Source organism: Arvicola amphibius, chromosome 6, assembly GCF_903992535.2.
Source record: "Arvicola amphibius chromosome 6, mArvAmp1.2, whole genome shotgun sequence".
Taxonomy (NCBI): domain Eukaryota; kingdom Metazoa; phylum Chordata; class Mammalia; order Rodentia; family Cricetidae; genus Arvicola; species Arvicola amphibius.
This window is the reverse complement of record NC_052052.2, coordinates 108,775,959-108,791,827: the sequence shown is the minus strand read 5'-3', so window position 1 is coordinate 108,791,827 and position 15,869 is coordinate 108,775,959. Positions and strand designations below refer to the sequence as shown.

General features: G+C 37.1%; 1 protein-coding gene across 2 annotated transcripts; it reads right to left on the bottom strand.

Moving 5' to 3' along the window:
- Nucleotides 1-2,080: 2,080 nt before the first annotated feature.
- Nucleotides 2,081-15,580, bottom strand: LOC119816242 (aldo-keto reductase family 1 member C13-like). 2 transcript variants are annotated; one of them, XM_038332708.2, is made up of 9 exons: nucleotides 15,345-15,576; nucleotides 12,184-12,351; nucleotides 11,681-11,797; nucleotides 7,812-7,889; nucleotides 7,276-7,398; nucleotides 6,508-6,617; nucleotides 5,760-5,925; nucleotides 5,070-5,152; nucleotides 2,081-3,692 (listed from the first exon to the last, which is right to left on the bottom strand). In XM_038332708.2, the coding sequence occupies exons 1-9, from the start codon at nucleotides 15,426-15,428 to the stop codon at nucleotides 3,650-3,652; spliced, it is 972 nt and encodes a 323-aa protein (XP_038188636.1). In that variant the 5' UTR covers nucleotides 15,429-15,576; the 3' UTR covers nucleotides 2,081-3,649. The 2 variants fall into 2 exon arrangements, with proteins under 2 accessions (XP_038188636.1, XP_038188637.1); XM_038332709.2 differs by lacking the exon at nucleotides 12,184-12,351 and having other exon boundaries at nucleotides 15,345-15,580.
- Between the last annotated feature and the right edge of the window lie 289 nt (nucleotides 15,581-15,869).

The following is a 15,869-nucleotide window of genomic DNA, read 5'->3' as shown; positions in this document are numbered from 1 at the left end:
TGGACAGCAATTTCAAAGTTGCTGCAGCGTGTTCACAATCTACATTGGTAAAATGATGTGGGATTCCCCCTCTGTAGGCTGAGTACCATTGGTTAATAAAGAAGCTGCATTGTGCCTACTGCAACGCAGAATAAGGCAAGGTGGGAATTCCAAGTGGGTAGAGAAGGAGAGAGTAGGCAGAATCAAAAAGAAGCCATGTAACCACCACAGGAGACAGATGCCAGATGCCATATGAAACCTTTTACCAGTAGGCCACATGTGACGATACACAGATGGATAAAAATGGGTTCATTTAAGATATAAGAGCTAGCCAATAAGCAAGCTAATAAGCCAAGCAGTGTTGTAATAATACAGTTTCTGTGTGTTTATTTCAGGTCTAGGCAGCTGGGAAATAAACAAGCAGTCTCTGACTATAGTAAATATTCTTCTTTTTAGAGTCTTGAGAATAAGGGGAAAATTTGGAAGCACATTTAAACAAAATGTAAATGAGATTACAACATGAAAACTGTTATGCCTGTAAGTAAAGATCGTTATTATATAAAGTTTATATAAATGATCAAATTCTCATAATCTTATATGATAAACTCTTAGGTCTCCTTTAAAACTATGTCACATACAAACTGAATTTATAAGTGGAGTTTTATGTATAAAATATAGTGATGAATTTTTAATATCTAAGAACTAATAGGACAATAATTATTCCTGGGTAATTGGCTATCATTATATATAGTATAGATATAAATATCTCTACCTATAAATTTGTTTAGATATGAGCACAGTTCTCTATTATGTTGTGATACATCATATTTCTACTATTTCCAACTTGATGTGTTTTGAAAAATGTCAAAGGATAAATCTAGTGCCTCAAAGATCAGGACCAAGGCCTCTTTGTGGTCATCTGACTATTAAATGTTATTTTTGGTGTTTTACCAAGTTATTGATTTGTCTGATTTAGAATTGGGTTTCATGGACTCAAACTGATTAGTCCCATGCAAGTCTAAGTGTTCAAAATAGGCTAAATCATGAACTCAGGGAGATATAAGTAGGCTGATCATTCTCTCTATCATTTTCTATTCAGAAATATTTTGCTAATGGGTACAGCCTTTGCTTTCAACAGTTTGTCTATTTTTACATCAACTTTTGATAGAGATGTCTCTATAATAAAAAAGGGTTCTACTCTTACTTGGGTGTATCCATCTATTTATAGCTGGGTCCCTGTCCTATACATACTTATTCTTCTAGACTATGGATAAACAGGCATGTTCAAAATGTGCCAAGCACTTATAAGTGTAGGTAAGATGAGAAACCCACTTTTAATAAAATCATCACTTTCTCTCTATGATTGCAGCAATCATGGCATTTTTTTCCTCCAAAGTAAATGTTTCAGGTGTTGTGATCCATTCCTAGCCAATGCTGCATGAGAGAAGACCATACTAGGACACAATCTAGTAATTTTGTAAGTGATGCTTTTAAAAGCTGAATTTTCTCATGTTGGATATATTACTATTGCTCCATAATTTCTGAAGTTACCATAGCTTCATTCACCCAGCCTGAAAATGAAGTCAACACACAGTAGAAGTTCCAGTAGAGATGGAAGAAAATAAGGGTGCTCAATAAACAATGTCCAGAATGAGGTCTCTCACCAGACTTCTTATGGAAGGAAACATTTCTCTGATACTTCAGCCCATATGATGTACCTTTATAACCTAGAGATTCCTAACAATGCAAGTAAAGGTAACAAATTCCTCCATGACATACGCAACTCCCACTGTACTTTGCACACCTCAAAAAACACCTCAAATTTCTGAACATTTGTGAATCTATAATAGGATTATGAGCTTCTATGACTCTAATTGAAGATCACAATACTGAGCAACAGAGCTGGAGAGATGGTTCAAAAGTTAAGAGTAATTTCTTCTTTTCCAGTGGACCTGGGTTTGATTCCTAGCACACACAAGTCGGTTCATAACCATCTGTAATTTCAGTTTCAATATTTGAAAAGAACAAATAAACTCTTTGACCTCTCTAAGCACCAGATATTCACGTGGTACATAGAAATACATGCAAACAAACACACACATAAAATAAAAGTTATTTTTATAAAAGTTATATTGAACAACTTTAAATAAGAATTAATACAGAAAAGATAATGGTATATTAAAATGTTCAATTCTCCCTTAAAATATTAGATTTCTGATCAATTTTGTAAACACTTAGAAAAAGCTTTTGGTTGTCACTTTAATCATTTTTTTCAAATGCAAGGAAAAAAATTATTTTCTGTGGTACATGAAGATTCTGTGGGAAATAATTTGTAAAATTCCTAAAGAAAGCACCATAAACCTAGATTTGCTGTTTAATGTCAACCACTATTTATGAGGTTAGACTGTATGTGAGAATGGAAATATTAAGAAAATTAAAACTGGTACAAGAAGTACAGATTTGGTATGTTGAAACCTATAATATCATTTGCTATAACTTCATTGAAGAAAAAATTATATGGTAACTGTTGATACCACCTACATGCCAAGATCACATGGTACCAAGCAGGCAGATCTTCTCAGTGTGGGATATAAAACACAATAAAACTACCTATTGGGGTATCCTGTTGTTACTAATAGTTACCTCTTTACTTGGTTTCTGTACACAGTCAACTGCTTACTAGAAACTATATGTCAATTACCCTGGGTTACATGGTATTTCTGATGTATCCATAGGGAAAACCTGAAGCTTCCTAGTCTAAATGTTTTTAACATTGTTACACTCTAAATTTTCAGGAATTCATAGACCACATTTCATCAATGCACCATAAATCTTACAAGTATTTTATATTTATTAAAATTAAAGTTAGTTCTGTTTTTTTGTTCCTTTAAAACATAAATAGGAATAACTCTCTGATGTGTCATTGAACTAAATATGTCAAAATCTCCTTTTGTCTGTAAAATGTAATTACATTTTTTTAAAAAAAAGAAAAGAAGAAAAAATAAAATTAGGAAAAAACCCAACCTTGGCATCATTTCTAGGTAGAGTTATGATCAACTCCCTCCTAAGAAGTCTCCCACCTGACTTTTAATGATACTACTAGGCTGATTCTTGCGTTATCTCTTTAGCCTAACCTATCTCAGGAATACCCCACTCACCAGTGCCAAGACTCTAATGCTAAGCAAGTAGAGAGAGCCTGGGAATTGTTTGACAACCTTCCCATGTGTGTCTCATGTTCCTGACTGAGAATCACAGAATGTGTTCAGGGTTTTCTTGTTGACTCAGGTCTAAAGGACCACTGACTCACAGACAACTACTAAAGAGTCATTCTCTGGTCTGGAAATGCCACCTACCCCAAGTCTGAAATGTTTATAAAATAGAAATCATCATCTCAAAACACCAACCACAGACTTTCAACAAAACCAGTTTTGTGTCATATCTCATTTTTTTAAAAAAGTATCTTTTGAATTGTTATATTTATTTCAACACACCATGAAAATTAAATCCCCTTTCTTCAAGACCATTAGCTGGAGCTTCAGTTGAATGTGACTGTTACTAAGCAGCCTAGGTTGACCGGATATGAGGCATCCACCAATCAGCATCCGAATCAAATCACCAACATCACTGTCCATACACAGTAACTTCAGGCAGTCATGACTGGGTCCCCTTATTAATATTCCTCAGAATATGGATATTCAGGGTGGTCAGCAAAACTAAATGAGGAAATAAAAGCAAACACACAGTTTGATCTATTTCTACAATGTAAGTTGTGACATCTAGGAAGGCACCATCAAGGTGAAAGTTCAACATTTTGTTCCCTAATAAGTTGCAGAAGGGGATATTCTTACAGGCAATTACAAACATGCATAAGAAATGTTTTTAAAATATAATTCATGCACTTTTCCTAAATTATGTCCACCTGCCTACAACAGAGCACCCAAAGACCAGTGTTCATTAATATTTATCTCCCTTTGCTTCATCTATGCATCAATCAATGAAGAGTCAAAATCCTTCCCAAAGTCAGTCTCCAAAGAAAGGAGAAAAGTATAAGTCATCTTTAGTTCAAGGTAACTCTACACATTGATCGACACAAAAATATCTTAGTGTACCTTAAAATATCATTTTTGCCTAATACTTTCACTTCCATTTAATTAATAGTAATGCATTAATTATTTACTCATCTCCCACTAAGTAAAAAGTAATGTATTAAACTCAGAGAAAGAATGTCCTTCATAAAATGGACATCCATGTCCAAGGAGATAACTGTATAATTTGTAGAACTCTACATAAAAATAACAATCCAAAATATGCATTGATTAAAAACCATTAAGTGTTAAACTGTGGCAAGAAATATTTATTACTTACAATGACTCATCACTGAGTTTTATCTCTCCTTTGCCTTCATACTACTCAATACTAGCAAAAATCTTAATAATGATAACATATATACCAATTTTACATAGTATTGTAGATTTTCTAATCCTCCTTCAAACATTATTATATTTATTTCTATTGAAAATTAAAATTATAACAAGCAGAAGATATAGATAGATGACAGACAGACATGCAGATAGATAAAAACAAAGATAGAAAAATAGATAGATGATAGATAGATAGATAGATAGATGGATGATAGATAGAGATAGATAGATAGATAGATAGATAGATAGATAGATAGATAGATAGATAGATAGTAGATAGATAGTAGATAGATAGATGAATATGTACATTTATGTATACATGCAGGTTTCATTTATAATATAGCCTATATCCAGTATCAAATTTTGTAACCATAGATCATAAAGAAAAACTAAAGATCTCTTGGTGGCTATTAACTCTCCAATACAATAGAATTTTTTCCTGAAGTTTCTTTACTTAGTTTAGAATATGATTTTCAAAACCTTCTCTATGTTTTACAATGACACATCCACATTTTCAAAAACTCAGAAACAAATATTGCATGCTCTATCCCCATGGGAAACTTGCTACAGATGAATAGGACATTTGGTTTCTGAACCATCAAGAATGGAAAAGCAGGGGAGAGACTTGGTCCTGAAACTAACTGAGGGGCGGTATTTAACATTACTTACGACTCAGTTGAAAGATATCGAAAATTTTTGTTCAGGCCATCTAGGGTTTTCATATCCTCCGGAGACAGCTGGAATTCAAAAACCTTTTAGAAAAACACAAAGGTTTTATTATTTGAATGAATCAGATTTTTGTCTGAAAGGCAATGTGAGTAGTACTTATGCCTCTGAAAATAATGAACATTGTTTACCAAAACATTCATGATTAATAAATACCAAGTGAAATGAAGGAAAATTGCTTTTGAGATATATTAAAATTGCACAATACTGAAGATGAGAGGAATCTCAAAGGCTCTTTGAGGGAGGAAAAAAAACAGTTAACATACATAGTTTCCAAGAAATCTAGAGCAAAATTTCAAAATACATCACACAAAACAGTGATTGGCATGGGAAGTTACATTTTGGTAATCTATCACTGAATAATTAAAATGTAAAAAAAAATGCTCTTTTCAACATTATTTAAGTCAAGATTTACCCAAATTCTAATTATAACATGTTCATATAAGGACAAAAGAACTGACTTTAAAAAAATCTTATTTTAATTTGAGACATTTTAACTTCAAAATGATTTTTCCTAACAGTTCACATCTTAAACACATGCAGGACTTGATCTCAAAAAAGTGCACAGAGATTTGAAGGAAGCAGGCATATGGATGATACTATGTAACAACCCTAAGGAGCAGAGCTCATCACCTGCAAATTCTCTTTCATCTCATTTTCTTTGAAACTCTGGGCCAGGGGCACAACCCCACGCTGAAGCAGGTATCGAAGAGCAATCAGGGCGGGGCTTCGATTGTTCTTTTTGGCAACATCACAAAGAACTGGATCATTCAAGAGAACTGGAGAGTTCTGATCCACCCTAGTAGGAAAGTAGAAATAAGCTCAAGAGGCCAAGGTTATGTTGCAAAGCACAGTAGAGGGTGCATTTTAGACTAGACGTGATAGTTATTATATAATTATAATTATCAACTAGACAAAATCCGGAGTCACCTGAAACATGGGATTCTAGAATGCCTGTGAGACTTTATCTTATGAAAATTGATGTGGGGAAAACCCATTTTAATTATTGATAGGACCATTTGCCTGGATCCTGGACTGTATAAATGGAGAAAATGATCAGATCATTTATCATTCTCTGCTTCTTGATTGTAATGTGAAGAGACCACCTGCTTCCATCTCCTGACACCCTGGCTTCCTTTTATTATGCTTTTCACCCTAGAATTGTGATCCATAATCAGCCCTTTCTCCCCGAGGATGCTCTTGTCCAAGTATTCTATCAAAGCAACAGAAAAGGACATTAAGATGCCAGGGATACACAGAAGTCCCTGAGCAACAAACTTCTGCTTCACATGGTTCTTCTAATGTTCCCTCTTTCCCTGAGAACTGAGTGTCATGATGCTAAATGACAGTCATGCTTCAGGTATACTCTTCATCTTATTACCATTCTTTATATCGTTGGGTTCCCAGGGCACCATAAGCAACCAAAACAATGTCTTTTGATTTGCAGTAATCCAGCAGCTTACTCTGGTTTAAATAAAGATGACATTCAACCTATGGAAGAATATGAGAGAAAGACATCAGATTATATCAAATGCTCATAGTATGACAAACTAAAAGTTAAAGCCAACAAAGTAGACTAAGAAATTCATATGCAATATCACATTTGAATTTAAAAGATCAAACTGTTGCAATTTATTTTTGAAAGACAAATGAACTAATTTTGGAAGATTCTGTTAATATAATTTGCCTTGGCAAGCTTTTGTTTCAAAATCATACTTAGTGGTCAGCAAGGCAGTTAAGTGAATAAGCTGTTAACTTAATAAAATCATGAGGAAGGAGTGTAATAAGATGGTAAGCAGCATTTAAACTGCCCATAAGTCCTGACCACTGGCTGTTTTTTTATTTGAACTCAGTCTTTCAGCAAAGTATCCCAAGCCCAGTCATTATTCTCAGTTAGAGTAGAAGATTAATTTTCCCTGTGCTTAATTTCTGCCTGTTAGACCAACTCAAAAATAATACATTCTCACAACGACTTTAATAGTCCAAGGTTAAATTTAGAATCACTCATGTCTTTTGAAACAATGGTACTGTTCTCAGAATCTTCTTTTCCACAAAATGAAAATCACTTGGGCAGAGGGTTAATGAACAAGTGTTAGTAGTTCAGAGTGGGGAAAAGCATGAGAGATGGGGAGGGAATGAGAATCCTTACCTGATTGCAGACAGGCTTGTACTTAAGCCCTGGCTTACTCAGGATTCTCTCTAACTGCTTGTGGTTAAAGTTGGACACCCCAATAGACTTGACCAATCCTGCATCCTTACACTTCTCCAATGCCTGGTGATGAGAAAGGGGTTATGAAATGTCATACTTGCAATCACTACATCAGTATAAAGAGAAGTTGGAGCAGTTACAAAGAAAACTGTCTAGAGCTAGACATATAGTTCAGTATTAGAGCACTTGCCAGTTTGCATAAGGCCCTGAGTTTGAGATAACAGACACACACACAAAAAAAAACAAGGGGGGTATATTGCTCAGATTATCAGAGGACTTAAATATGAAGAAGCAAAGATAAAGATGAAAATGAAGAATAAGATGTCAGCCAAGAAACTTCTATGATTTTTTTTTGAAAATTGAGGATGCTGCTACATAAGATATGTATGCATGTAAATGAATTTCTATACACAGGGGAAAGTGAGCTGATTTTCCCTCCCTCTGATTGATTTATTTTTCTTTTGAAAAGTACTCACCGCCCACGTGGCACAGAAATCCACTGTGTCCAATAATAATTTCCCGTGTTCATCTACTGGAAAATCATTATCCCCTGGCTGGAAGAGAAGTGTTTTTAGATAAATCTCACAAAACATGTGTCTCACCTATAGTAATGCTTTTAAGAATATCTTGAAGGACCTACAGAGATAGATCAGTAATTAAGCAATGGCTTCTTGTTGTAGAATGTTATTTTAAAGTGTGTTACATTTGCATGTCCTGTGGAAATTTTTTTGCTGATGTAAAGATGTGTTACTTTTTTATGCTACATCTCTTTAACTCTGTGAAGCTATAATTCTTTGCCTATCTAAAACACCTGGTGGTCTAATAAATAGCTGAATGACCAATAGTGAAGCAGGAGAAAGGATAGGCAGGTCTGTCAGGCAGAGTATTAATAGAAGGAGCAAGGGTGAAGGGAGCAAGACAGAACAAGGATAGGAGGACGGTAGGGGTCTGGCACATAGCCACCCAGCCAGTCACGGTGGAGGATTGAAAGTAAGATTATAGAAATAAGAATGGGAAAAAACCAGGGGGAAAAGGTGGGGTGGGGAGAAAAGGCAGTTAAAAGCTGGCTAGAAACAAGCCACAGTAAGGCCGGGAATTCATATGTAATAATAAGGCTCCATGTGTGTGATTTACTTGGGAGCTAGGTGGCAGGTCCCCCAAAAGAGCCCCAAGAGTCAAAGAGTAAAAAAAAACCACCACCACAATAACAATAACAGCTTCTCTTTCAAAGGACCTGGGTTCAATTCCCAGCACCTACATGATGGTCACAATTATTTGTAACTAAGTCTCATGTGGCCCAATGCCCTATTCTGCCCTCCACAAACACTAGTACACAGACATACAAGCAAAATAGCAATACACATTAAATAAATATTTTTTTAAAAATGTAAAGAACAACTTGGAAATAAGAGAGTAAGCAGCCATAAAGTGAGGCATGATCCTATACAGTGTGCTTACAAAGTGATACACATGTAGAGTTGTAAAAATTATCTTTACGAGCCTAGTTTTGCATTGTTCTCTTATGTCAATTATATGAATAAGTAAATATTTTCTTATAATAATTTTACTTTTGAAATCAAAATATAATCACGTCAATTCCCTCCTTCTCTTTCCTCACTCCAGTGCCTCCCATGTATGCCCTTGTTGTCTTTCAAATTCATGACCTCTTTTGCTTTAATTGTTGCCACACACATATACATGTATACAGACACATGCACACACACACATGTACATATAATTCCTGCACCTAGATAATATTTCCAGACACCAAACTGAGCTCTCCTAGCCGACTTGTATTCTTTTATCTACTCCTTTTTTTGTAAAAGAGGAAAATGTTTCATATTCACTGGGAAGTCTGGTCATTGCATGACCTTGAACACCAGCAAGAATTTTTATAAATCCTTTCTCAGGATAAATAATAAATGTGAATGCATGAGGATTCAAGGGCAGGCATATGAGCCAAGAATGGCCAATCAGGACTTTGTGCAAGATTGACTGTGATAAGAAAAGATGCGGCAGGACAGAACTAATGGGAGACCACCAAGTCCACTTGGAATGGGACTGATGGAACATGCGACCAATTCGGACTCTCTGAGGGTGGCTGATGGTGGAGGCTGACCGAGGAGCCAAGGACAATGGCGATGGGCTTGGTCTCTACGACATGGACGGGCTCTGTGTGAGCCTTGTCAGTTCGGTTGCTCACCTTCCTGGACCTGGGGGGAGTTGGGAGGACCTTGGACTCAACATAGTGTAGAGAACCCTGATGGCTGTTTGGCCTCAAGAGGGAGGGAGTGGGGGTGTGGGTGAAGGGGAGGGGAGGGAAGGGGGAGGAGGAGGGGAGGAGATGGCAATTTTTAATAAAAAAATAATAAACTGGAAAAAGAAAAGAAAAGAAAAGAAAAGAAAAGAAAAGATGCGGAACCACTTTGGAAAGCAGTGTGGAGGTTTCTCGGGAAATTCGGGATCAACCTACCCCAGGACCCAGCAATACCACTCTTGGGAATATACCCAAGAGATGCCCTATCATATTACAAAAGCATTTGTTCAACTATGTTCATAGCAGCATTATTTGTAATAGCCAGAACCTGGAAACAACCTAGATGCCCTTCAGTGGAAGAATGGATAAAGAAAGTGTGGAATATATACATATTAGAGTACTATTTAGCGGTAAAAAACAATGACATCTTGAATTTTGCATGCAAATGGATGGAAATAGAAAACACTATCCTGAGTGAGATAACCCAGACCCAAAAAGATGAACATGGGATGTACTCACTCATAACTGGTTTCTAGCCATAAATAAAGGACATTGAGCCTATAATTTGTGATCCTAGAAACGCTAAATAAGAAGGTGAACACAAAGAAAAACATATAGTTATCCTCCTGGATATTAGAAGTAGACAAGATTGCCGGGCAAAAATTGGGAACTTGGGGGTGGGGTGGAATGGGGGTAAGGTGAGATGGGGAGAGAAAAGTGAGAAGGGGATGATGGGGAGAGATTGGGGGAATGGGATGGTTGAAATGGAGGAAGGGTAAATATGGGAGCAGGGAAGTATATATCTTAATTAAGGGAGCCATTTTAGGTTTGACAAGAGACTTGACTCTAGAGGGATTCCCAGGTGTCCCGGGGAGATGTCCCCAGCTAGTTCCTTGGACAGCTGAGGAGAGGGAGCCTGAAATGGCCCAATCCTATAGCCATACTGATGAATATCTTGCATATCACCATAGAACTTTCATCTGGCGAAGGATGGAGATAGAGACAGAGACCCACATTGGAGTGCTGGACTGAGCTCCCAAGGTCCAAATGAGGAGCAAAAGGAGGAGAACATGAGCAAGGAAGTCAGGACCGCAAAGGGTGCACCCACCCACTGAGACGGTGGGGCTAATCTAATGAGAGCTCACCAAGGCCAGCTGGATTGGAACTGGAAAAGCATGGGATAAAACCGGACTCTCTGAACATGGCGGACAATGAGGGCTGCTGAAAAGCCAAGAACAATGGCACTGGGTTTTGATCCTACTGCATGTACTGGCTTTGTGGGAGCCTAGCCTGTTTGGATGCTCACCTTCCTAGACCTGGATGGAGGGGGGAGGACCTTGGACTTTCCACAGGGCAGGGAACCCTGACTGCTCTTGGGACTAGAGAGGGAGGGAAAGGGAAGTGTGGGGAGGGGGAAGGAAATGGGAAGCGGGGAGAAGGTGGAAATTTTTTAATAATAATAAAAAATAAAATTAAAAAAAGAATATATTCTATGATTTGAAATCTGCATATTTTGCAATCTATACTTTCACTATTGTTCTGAAAGGAAGCAGGATATTAATTCAGTTTCTTCTTTAAATTAACTAACTATACTTTTAATTTGCTTTGGCTGTAGAAAAATTGTATTTTGCTTTCAGTGAGTAGTGGCACTGGAAATGAACTCAGTGTTTTCAGCAAGCAATTATGTTTTATCATTGAGTCACACTTCTAATAAAGACATAAAAATTAACTTTAAAAGAAAAGATGCGGAGAAGCCATGAAATGCCAATGACCCTGAAGCTGAAACTCTCTTGGGGCAATCCTTACCACCACGGGAGAAATAGGGACAAAACTTGGGCAAACATCCAGTAATAAAATTAAATTTAATGATGTGTAAATACAAGATTTTCTGGAAGTTGTTTCTAATCTCTGACTCTGAAAATTTCTTTGACACCTCATTTCATAATCTTATAAACCCTTTGTGGAACCTTTTCAGAAGTTTAATAAAATAAATTTGTATGAAATTGTAATAGAAACATCTCAACCATCCATAAAAATGATATCAATGTCTCCATAAAAATGTGTATATTTGACAATATAATCACCTACCTGCAATGGTACTGGGTAATGTATAAGGTAAAGGTCAACATAGTCCAGTCGAAGTCTTTTTAGTGACTTTTCCAAACTAGGCTGGACCAGCTCTGGCCGAAAGCAAGTACACCAAAGCTAGAGAAGTTGAAGATTAGAAGTTGTGAACAATTAATAGATTGCCCAAATATGCATACTTATTTATCCTAATACTACAATATTTTTTGTACTTTATAATCATTCCGTTTAATCCAGGATTTACTTAACTCATACTTAACAATGTGAACTCCCGTATATATTCTTTGTAATTGTTAACTCATTGAACAATGAAAGAAAATTACTCAAGAAATAAAACACATACCACTAACAACATTCAAAAACTAAATTATAGAGATTATAATCTAACTAATTTCTCTCACCCATTTATACAGCTGACACCTTTGGCCAACTTCTGATCAAGTAATATAATTTTCACTTCCTTAAATTTCACTAATTTGCACACTTGGATGCTATAAAAACGCTACCTTTGTAGTGATGAACAAGTCTTCTCTCTTTACAACGCCAGCTTTAATCTTGCTTTGAATGGCCTGCCCTACCTCCTCTTCCACGTGATATACAAAAGCAGTATCAATATGGCGGAACCCAGCACCTATAGCTAGGTTGGCAGCCTCCAGTGACTTGCTTATGGGAACCTAGAAGAACAACCCAAAGAGGTATTTAGAGATGCACATTCTGAGATGTCGCTCAGAGTGAGCCTAGATGGGAGTTTACTAGACCAGAAAGAGTTTGGTATTTCAAAGTCACCCTCGGACCACTAGGCAAGGGCCTAGTCCCCTGATCCTTGAATTCTCACTTTTATTCTATAAAGCATAAGGGATTCTACAGAAATATTGTAGATGTCACAGAAAACTAAGACTCTCCACAGACTCATTGTCTGCCTATATTTGTCCCACATTTGAGACAATGAGCCAAAATCTACTTTCTTGGGGTCTTTCCTGATTAATAGCAGGACTTTCACATCCAAAAAAAAAAAAAACCTTTTTATATCCATGTAGTCCTAGTTATGTACTGGCTCTCATAAATGCCAAGCTCACACTGGGTTCAAATGTTTGCTTGGAAGTCACACTCAATTTACATAGTGGGGTTACTAAGCAAAATAAACAAAATTACATAGACACTCTTCTTTGACCCCAGCTAGGACACAAAAGCCTGTGACAGCAAAGATCTCAGATACCACACAACACCAAGTTAGTAATTAGGGATTTGAACAGGTTAGGGATTTGAACAGAGAACAGTATCTTATGTTAGTCTTTGTGCATATCCATTTACTTTGTCTGCTTGGACAAAGCACAATTACACAGACAATGTTTCTTGTCCTCAGCTAAGACACTGTCACAAAAACATGAGACAGCAAAGGTCTCAAATACCACAAAACACCAAGTTAGTAATAGGGATTTGAACAAAGAACAGTATCTTATGTTAGTCTTTGTGCATATCCATTTTCTATGAGAGAACTAAATACAGGCAGAGAAAAATAACCTTACCCTAGGAATATATCCTCCTTAAAACAAATTGCGAACATCCTATTGGAGATTATTCATTTGGGGTCTCAGCCCTTTCAACCAAAGATGACTTGCTGAACAAAGATATGATTGAAATTAAATCTAAAAGTACTGCATTGACTGTGAGATTTGGATAAAGATATGACAGTTCTTTATTAAAGAATTTAAGGTGTGGACTGGGAAGATGTCTCAACCAATAAAGTGTTTGCTAATAAGACTCAGGATCTTAGTTCAGACCCCAGCCCTCACATAAAAGCAGAGTATGGCATGGTGGCACACACGTGTAAACCCAGTGCTTGAAGAAACAAAGTCAGGGTGATCCGTGGAGTTTACTGGACTGCAAGTCAAGCTGAATCCCTGAGTTCCAGATACAGTAGGACACCCTACCTCACAAAAAATAAACAGTTTAGTCAGACTTTTACCTCTGGCATAAACACACATGTGCACAAAAGCGCAAACACATATACAGTCATACAATACATACAAAAAGGTTAAGAAGAAAAAACCCTACTTTTTTATTATTTAGCAATTATCTTTCACAATAAACCACAGTGACTGAAATTCTGCCTGGTACCGCCTTCTCTGGATACCAGCTCTGACATAGTTAAAAGTAAAGTCACTCTGGCAGGCTCTTCCTGTCCTTTCTTGGAGTGTGCATACGTGTCTCTCTGTCTCTCTGTCTCTCTCTGTCTCTCTCTCTCTCTCTCTCTCTCTCTCTCTCTCTCTCTCTCTCTCTCTCTCTCTCTCTCTCTCTCTCTGTAATAAATGTCCAGTTCTGTCTATGCCTGCAAAAAAAAGTCACTCTGGCAGTTACCAACACTAAAGTTTTTAGCAGGACCCTTGACCTGTTGCTGCCTTTCTTTTTTATCGCCACCTTGATAAGTAACTAATACTGTATTTATCTCCAGATTTCTCTATGCAGATATGCATAAATCTAATAGGAAGGAAATGTGCACATTTGAAGTTAAGGGAAGTGGTTCTTTGTCACAGAATTTAAAAGATTCAGAAAGTTTATAAACAAGAAAGTCCCTTCAGATTAAGAAACAGTAGAGCTTGAAGTTTTCCATTCTAGAAAACTTCATGCTCTAAACCCAACATTCATTAATGAAGACCAGTATGGTACCAGGTCCTCCTTCCCCCAATCATAAGGATATATTATAAATTCCAGTAAGTTTCCTACAGTCCAGAGTTTGTTATGGGGGAATTTATTTAGCTCTAGTGCAGCATTTGCTGTGTGGTGTAGAAGGCTACCTTAAAACAAAACTGAAGTAGTCCTCAAACACTTGTATCATGCATTACTGCGGCGAGACACCTTGAGTGACCACACTGATTTCCATGGATCTTGCCTTCTTGAAAGGAAATATGCTGTGGATTGTAGACATACACAGAGAAGTCCCTCTCACTGCAACTAAGAGTGCTGATAGGAAATATGGTGACTTTCTTCTCTTCTATTAAGTTGAGAGACATAGACATAGGAGAACCATAGTGCCCAGAATTGTTAAGTCATGGATTTGTCCCTTTAAACTTGGAGCTCACAGCCAGAAGATTCATTTCAAGTTCACTCTTGGAGCTGGCAGACCCCAAACCAGAACAGTGAACTCACAAGCAAGTCTTGGCCAGAAGAGAAAATCCAAGAAAAAAGATTTGGCCACATTCTGCTAAGACCAGAGAGACTAGTCTCCAGCAAGAATAACCAGGGAACATTAACAATCTCCCTATCCCTGAAGTCCAAGACTGAGTTATAGTAAATGTCCCCATGCCTCTGAGGCATGTGCCTGTAGCTCCATTATACACAACACTAACACCCATGCTCAGAGAAAATGTTTGAAGAGTTAAACATTCCCTTTGTTCTACATAAAGCCAGCATCACTGCTGGCTTACCAGAAGCAGTGCAAGCATGAATAAGACCCTATTCTGACAATTCTGACTCAGCCTATCTAGGGAAACAGATTAGTCTCCTACCCACAGCCACCAATTCCAGCCACTGCTGTAACCTCTACTTAACAGAAATAATAAACAAGTGTGGTCTCAATAAAACCCTGATGTAGGCCAAGCCTAACTATCTGCCTTCTTGTACATGGACTCGCTCTGGCCTGGAAATACGTGGAATCTTATATCCTTACCTCTTGAGGTTTATAAGTGCCAAAACCCAGGGCAGGAATGAAGTGGCCATCATTTAGTTTGACAAACTGCTGTTTGGAACTCATGGCCTGTCACTCCTCTGCCTAAGAATGTCTTGAATCTTCTTATGCCTTGAAGGGGAAGTTGGCAATCTTCATTATATCAGATTCCTATCTATAGGCTAACAAGTGGCACTCCCATTCTTCTGGTTAACCATTCTTACTTGGGGGCTAGTGTTTAACTCTTTCTATACCCTAGTTAATGATTAATTAGTGCTACTGTCTGGCTAATGGTTAAACAATATTGCTCAATGCCTATTGTGTAATACAAGTATTGCCTGTCTAATGTTCAGTCAACAGAAAGGATGCAGTAAAGTTAAATCATTATATCACATGTAAGAAGGGAAGCTACTCATCTTCATATAAGGATGAATTTTAAACAAATTACTATATACTGATAAAGTATTTGTTTCTTATAATGTTCTCTTTATTATTGCATGTATTATATATGATATATTATTGCATATA

Excerpts from the sequence above, each read along its gene's own strand:
- LOC119816242 (XM_038332708.2), bottom strand. The coding sequence starts at position 15,428 with ATGAGTTCCAAACAGCAGTTTGTCAAACTAAATGATGGCCACTTCATT. Across the intron at positions 12,352-15,344 it reads GCACTTATAAACCTCAAGAG|GTTCCCATAAGCAAGTCACT; the intron begins GTAAGGATATAA and ends TTGTTCTTCTAG. Across the intron at positions 7,890-11,680 it reads ATTACCCAGTACCATTGCAG|CCAGGGGATAATGATTTTCC; the intron begins GTAGGTGATTAT and ends CTTCTCTTCCAG.